Below are 7,012 nucleotides of genomic sequence, written 5' to 3' on the forward strand. Positions count from 1 at the left end.
TTTTTTTTTTTTTTTTTTAAATCAAACATGTTATTGGATAATGAACAAAAAATCACTAAATATACTGTATCCCAGCTTTCCCCTAATGTTATCTAGACAGATTAGGGAATTCTCTGATCCTGCACTATTTCCTTCTTTTTTTTGTTTTGTTTGTTTGTTGTGTCAAATCTTCCATATACATAAAGTCATCTTTTCTCACAGCCAGACATTTTGAAAGCTCTGAGTGAGTTTGGATATGTAGCAGCAAAAATGATCAAAGTGTCCTTGTCACTAGACACAATTAAATGCCCTCAAACATACACACACACATTCATTTGGGATTTTCCATGTCCAACCATCTGAGTAGCTGTCTGACTTTGGCAGTCCTGGAGCACACTCTTGCCTAATATTGATTGGCCTGTCTGTGTGGAGACAGATGAATGCGTTAGTACCCAGCTCACCCTGCCACTGGAAATATATTAAGTTCATGTATTAGGCACCCTGTCTGGTTGCCATGGAGATGCACCAGGAGTGAGGGACAAGGGAGAAGGGGTGGTGGTGGAGGGGATGAGGAGGATGGGAGACGAGAGGGGGATACAGGATGCGATGAGGCAGTCGACTTGATTTGTAGTCCCGCTCCCTCTCTGCCTGCCTCTGCCTGTCACTTGCGTGTCCTCCCTTACCTCCTCTTGTCTTTTCTTTGTTTCTGTTTCTCTCACGTTTTTGTTTTTCACCAATTCTATTTTTTCTAAACTTCATCATCAATAATGTGCACTGACTCCTTCTCTATCTCTGCTACCCCATCGATTTTGTTGTCCCTTTTGTTCTTTATTTTCATATTTGGCTTTTTCTCATTCTCCGTCTCGCCGTCCACCCCCCACCCCACACTGCCGGGTAGACTTTCATTTATCGCATATTATATATTTCTCTTGGGTTTTCACGTCGGCACCCTTCCCACTCCATCCCCTACACGTACACAAGCATTTAACTCCATCTTCATCTGCCCCTCTCCCTCTCGCTGCCGCCACCTCCCTCCTTGGCTCGCTTCATCTCTGTGCTCTGCAGTAAAACTGGTGCATTGAGGCAGCAGGAAATGGGGACTAGAGACAATAGAATGGTGGGAAATACAGAGAGGAGTCTGTGATGCTCTCCTGTCGTGTCGAGAAAAGATGAGCGTGATACACTTTCAAGACTTTACTTTTATCCCCGTGTGGGATGTGAACATAAATACAGGGCTCTAATTCATCAAGCCCTGAAGAAAAAAGAAAACAAAAACCTTAGAATTTGCACATTTTTAGTCGCTATGAGACCAGGATTTGAATCAAAATACCTACAGAGAAACATTAGTTGAGTTTTTAAAGCTCACATTGAAAGATGCAGACATCTGCTTTGCGGCTTGTGTGTGTGAGCCTGCTGTTGTGCCTGTCTCAAAGCTGCTATCAGTGTTTTGTGGATGTGGAAGACAGTCTCCGTCTGTGCTGGGGTCACGTTTTGACCGAGTACAATGTGAGAAACGTTGACGCCTGCTTCGAGAAGCTGGACCGCATATTCAACAATAATGAGACAGTGATTGAAGCTGGTAGAGTAGGTGCGAAAGAGTTTCTTCTTTGCCAATTTAGGAACAGTTTGTGACAGCATGTAAAAATCTAGGTGATATGTAATTTCTTGATTTTTTTAGGTAAAGGCTATGACACCCAACTGAAGGAAATTCTGGATGCAGAGGTCCTCCGGCTGTTGAAAGAGTTTGACCAAAAGCTGAATAACGGTAGCTAAACACCTGTTTAAGCAGACTGTATAGCTGCATCGATAAAAGAGTAATACATTTGCTAAGTGAGGTCAGAAAAAGAGAAGTTAGAAAAAACAAAAAACGATGCCCCCAGCCACACAATTCCCCAGTATGAATTGAGCCAAATATTTCTGTCTTCCTCCTCCTCCCCTCCATCTATCAGACACTGTGTACGAGCAAAGGTTGCAGACAGCAGCAGACAATTTCATCTCAGCTGCCTCCAAACTGCCTAGAGGTGAGCCACGGACTTCCCTTTTCCTCCATCTTTCTGTCCATAATAACTTATATTAGGTCATCACATCTTACAGTGATCTCTGTACTCTCTCTAAGATGCCAGTTACATTTTTAGAGTCTTTAAAATACCATGAAGGATCCAGAAGGTGGTTTGCTTTAACTGGCTTTCACTCCTGGATGCTGTATCAGTAATATTTATTAATCAAAGTTTTTTATTCTCTTCACAGTCTCTGGATGTATCCCTCCATGTGGTTTGTCTTGATTTTATTGTATTTTTTTTTTTTGATTCTACAACATAACAATCATTGCTTTTAGAAACCAAATAATAATGGCATCAGTATCGGTTTCATTCACCCATCAGGTTTTCAGAGTGCAGGTGCAGTGTACGACTGTGTTACCTGCCAGTACGACTCCTGTGAATTTCCTCTCGACTGCCCAGGTGAGCACTGTTATTCATATTATTACCTCTAACACATCACTGATTCTGTTATGTCACAATTTCCAACTAAAGAAATAAGTACTAATCCAGATGTGACATATCCTTAAATAGCCCTATTTTCACCTCCATAAGCATCCACTCTTGATCCTTGAAATGCTCTTAGCAAAAAGTGAGGATTTGAAAGAGAGACAGAGGAAAGGTTTTATTTCCACACATTATATCTTTTGCACAGAGCCCCCGAGGTACTCTTTAAGTCCTTGGTTTCTTTATGCAAGGTGACAGTTGACTCCCACACACATGGTATTCGTATCAAGCCTTTACAGCACCGCCACTCTTCAGCATATCATCACTTTTACTCGACTCCTCTGAGACTGGGCTTAAATATTATCATTAAGGAGAGCTCAGGCTTCAAGAGCTGCCCCTGTGCGAATGTTATCTGAGTGTGTGCATTTGTCTGTGTGCATGTGGGTGGCTATATGTTTATTTCAGTGGAAGAAATTAAAGTTATGGAAAACAGCAGGATTCGAATGTGGTGCGACGTGCCATTTGCCTTGCCAACTGATATTGAAGTGATCTGGAGGTTCGCAGAGGAGGTACGCTCAGCATATGGTGAATCATTCAGGGTCACTGTTAAAAGTAACAGTTCAACATTTTTGCAAAATACACACACCAGCTTACTCGAGTTAGAGTTAGACGAAATGAGCAACGTGATTTCAAATCTTTGAAATTTGAGGCTGGAGCTGGAAGACAGTTAGCTCTGCACTACAGACTTAAAGATGTCTCCTAATAACAGGTGTGTTTGTCAGTGCGTGATTTTGCTCAGTTGCCTACAAATTTTTGCAAATTTATAACCACATGAACAGAGTTGACTTCTTGTGACAACAGATTTAATAAATATAAAATACTGAGCTGTTATTATTAACACTTTGTTGTTTGTTTGTGTGAAGCAGACAACAACTGAGAACATTTTAATCCTCCAGGTTGAAACGCAGCAATTGGATCAGTTTAAAGAAGTGACTGTGGGCGTTGACAGGCTCTACTCCATCCCCTCAGTGACTTTGAAGCATCAGGGCACCTACCAGTGTGAGGTGTACTCGGGCCAGCTCTCCTTTATCCGAGTATACTACTATGTCTCAGGTAAAACAGCTGACTTTAGAAGGATATTTGGAAATTTTAACTGATCAAGGGGAGAGTCCTTGTACCAGGAAAAAGGAAACTTCTTCACATTTAAAGCAACATTACTTTGTACCAGAGAAATGTTTGAACACTTGATGAAATAAGTAAATAGGTCCAAACTTTGACATGTATTGAAACTATTTTAAAGATATTATATTATTTACATTGTAGTTTTACTTTTTTTTTTTTAAATGAGAAAGAACAGCTTAAAAATGTTTTTGAGGGTACATTGAACTTTCATATTCGTTTCTAAATTCGCCATCACCAGTCAAATCTTCTCCCATAAATTTCCAGAGACGTGAGTGCTGGCTCCTGTTTGTCTTGTTCACCACTTGATTGCACTCAGAGACACTCTAAGTAGTTGGCTAGAAAGTCTCTAAAGTCTCCAGTAAGTGCATTTAATTGAAAGCCTTCTCTGTCCAAAATTAGCACCCTCTGGAAAATCACTGTAAATTAGCCACGCGCCTTTCTAAATAAGCTGGCTACTGTGTGTCACAGGGAGGCCTGTGACCTCCAAACATACTCCACAGTGTTTATATTTCCATTGTGCTGTGCATGTCCAGGCACTTTGGGACTGCTTTTTATGGTGACCTTCCTGGAAGTGTGGTATGAAGGAGGGGGACTTTAGCCTGAAGTTTAAGAAATAAATAGATGACAGATAAATATATCTACTTTTTTTTTTAAACTTAACTTTTTACCATTGTGTTTGACTGAGACACTGTGCACTGCTATAAGTTTAATATTCATTGGTATTTAAGTATTATTTCCTGGGATGAGAGAAGTTATTAACTATATAGCCAGGAGTTTCTCTCAGGGATTGTTGCGTGTCAGTCTGTGATGCTGAGCAGGTCAGAGGGCTGTAAGGTCCCACTGATAATGGATTTAGCCTGTTGCAGAATTGTTCCTTAGAAGGTTGATTTAGTTTTGAAATATAATATTTAAGTTGAAAACACTAGCTGTTTTGTTTTCTCAAAAAAAAATTTTTTTTCTTAGTTTGATTTTTCTTCAGTTTGTCTAACCAGTCTGCAATGTAGATCCAGCACACTAATCCACTGAAGAAAAAGGGAATAAAAAGAGACTGGACTGTTGAGCTGCTGAGAAGCTTGTTATTTCTGAGTCTACTGCTCAGGTGCACTTCCAAACATGTTCACATCCAGTAAAATAAAATTATAATTATGATGAACCCAAGGTTTCTAAACACTATTCCACTACTACTGAGTGACCTTGCAAATAAAATATATTTGGAAAGTGTGTTGCTGCGAGGACGTGCTGCCGCAGGTATCTTAATACAGCTGTTGGCTGGCAAAGCAAGCACTGGCTGTTTGGAGTCAAGAGGGAGTGATATGCATGAAAACAAAAGAGGAACATATTAACTAAACTAAAGGCTAACCCATCTAAAGCACTAATAACTAACACTGAATACTAACTAACCTAAAGCACATCCAGTTTGACTATACCCTTGCTTTTTATAGCCAAATTCTTCTTACAGGGAAATAAATCAGGCCTGCTGGATGTATGCCTTTGGTAGCAAAGTTGTTAACACATTTAAAGAAATGTGGAAGAATATATCAGAATGTAAATGAGCCCTGTGCAGACAATTCCCTGTGTACAGATTGTGTTTTACTGAAAAGTGGAGTTAAAGGGGATTTTAGAAAGGAGGAAAGAACAAAAATAACTGTTTGACTATATGAATGCATCTATTAGCATTCATGATTATGCATTTTTACACAGCTTAGCATGTGTAATTATGTATATGTATAATATTATGTGCATCTCACCTCCTGAACATTATATGATTAGTTGAATAATTATTTTAGTTTTCTGGGTTAGCACATTTTTTCTTAAATTATACAACTGTTGAATTGGTGGGTTATAACCCACTAATGATACATGTCAACTACTGTGTACAGAAGACTAACTAACTCTGTATTTGTGCTTAATAAATGAGGAAACTCCTACTAAGCAAATACAATTAAAACTGCAGACTTCCTCAACCAACCTCTTTCACTTCATTCATCGTCGGTTCTCCTCTATATTCCCTGTCTTCATCCCTTCGTGTCTGTCTTAGTGACCCCCCAGATTGTGGCAGGCCACACAGAGCTGCAGGAGACATTTGACCTGTCTCTGCTCCCAGGAGGGCAGTTTTTCCCCGCGTCTGGTGACTCTCCCCGCTCCTTCCTCGCCTCATTGTTACCGCTTCTCGCCACCTGTTTAACCGCTTTACTGCTGCTGCTGTGTCTCTCCCTGGGGTAAAACAGAACTATTATTTGCACAGTATCAGCTTTAACAGATTTTAACCGCAAAGTCATTTAGACATTCACACCTGTCATATGAATACATGATGCTCCAGGGCGCACAAATGAGGTGGTATTCATGTTTTTTTTTTTCTTTTTCTTTGGTTGTTTCAGGGTTCTGCATTGGTTATCCATACAAGAGCAAAGTCATGCTGAAGAAACACATCAGGCTGAAGATTTAGGTTTATTCTAGAGTGTTTGGAAGATGTATGTGACGCAACAAAGGCATTTCATCAAGTCTGCAGAGTGATACGTCATAGTCCAGACAACATGTGTGTCACTCCTTCCACCACTAGAGGGCAGGATCCACCTCTTTATTAGTAGTAGTACTGAGTAAACGTTTTACTACCATAGTGTAGAGTAGCTGGGCTTGCTTTCATATTTGTGTGTGTGTGTGTGTGTGTGTGTGTGTGTGTGTGTGTGTGTGTGTGTGTGTGTGTGTGTGTGTCCTTGTATGAAAAAGAAAAATGGCCCTCATCACTCGTCATGAAGCAGGAACCACTTTAAACTGACCTTAGCGAGTAACTTTAAGGTACTTTAAGGGCACTTTGACTTTGAGGGTTAGGGTTAGATACTTTGGCTACTCCAGAAGGCAGCTGAGCTTAAAATCAGAGAGATGAAGCTGAGCAAAATATTTACACAGTCGAGGCATCCTGACAGAACATTTTGCCAAGACAGAATTTATTAACTATCAACACAGAAGGACCCGATATCTAGTATGAGTTGAGAAATACTGTAAGGAAAAGTTATGAGGTAAAACAGGTCATGTGTAGACATTGTGACCATGATTACACTCTGAGTGGCTGATGGACTCAGTTCTGTCCAGACAGTCGTGCAGTCAAAAGGGTAAAAGGAAAATCCTTTGTTTCATCATCCACAAGCAGAACACAGAAACAGAGAGGACAGAGAAAGACAGAGGTAGCAACAAGCTACCGACTACAGTCAGTCTGAATGAAACCACAAGAAGTAGTAAGTCTTGACATGTTTAAATATATTCAGCAGGAACTTGCATTGAACTTTGCTATTACATTGACACACTGTCACATTACTGTTGTGGGCCAAGAAATATTTGGTTGCGTAAACAACAGCAAAAGATAAATCCCC

At 40.2% G+C, this 7,012-nt stretch overlaps 1 protein-coding gene across 2 annotated transcripts; it reads left to right on the forward strand.

Moving 5' to 3' along the window:
• Positions 1 to 1,308: 1,308 nt before the first annotated feature.
• On the forward strand, positions 1,309 to 6,294 carry spaca6 (sperm acrosome associated 6). 2 transcript variants are annotated; one of them, XM_086310474.1, is made up of 9 exons: positions 1,309 to 1,567; positions 1,658 to 1,744; positions 1,929 to 2,000; positions 2,227 to 2,250; positions 2,361 to 2,438; positions 2,928 to 3,031; positions 3,419 to 3,575; positions 5,683 to 5,863; positions 6,023 to 6,283. In XM_086310474.1, the coding sequence occupies exons 1-9, from the start codon at positions 1,354 to 1,356 to the stop codon at positions 6,099 to 6,101; spliced, it is 996 nt and encodes a 331-aa protein (XP_086166600.1). In that variant the 5' UTR covers positions 1,309 to 1,353; the 3' UTR covers positions 6,102 to 6,283. The 2 variants fall into 2 exon arrangements, with proteins under 2 accessions (XP_086166600.1, XP_086166601.1); XM_086310475.1 differs by lacking the exon at positions 5,683 to 5,863 and having other exon boundaries at positions 6,023 to 6,294.
• Positions 6,295 to 7,012: the final 718 nt, after the last annotated feature.

This window comes from Aulonocara sp. 'chitande type north' Nkhata Bay, linkage group LG11 (genome assembly GCF_057382095.1).
Source record: "Aulonocara sp. 'chitande type north' Nkhata Bay isolate Kocher_YH1m ecotype deep benthic linkage group LG11, A_spYH_male_GT1.1, whole genome shotgun sequence".
NCBI lineage: Eukaryota > Metazoa > Chordata > Actinopteri > Cichliformes > Cichlidae > Aulonocara > Aulonocara sp. 'chitande type north' Nkhata Bay.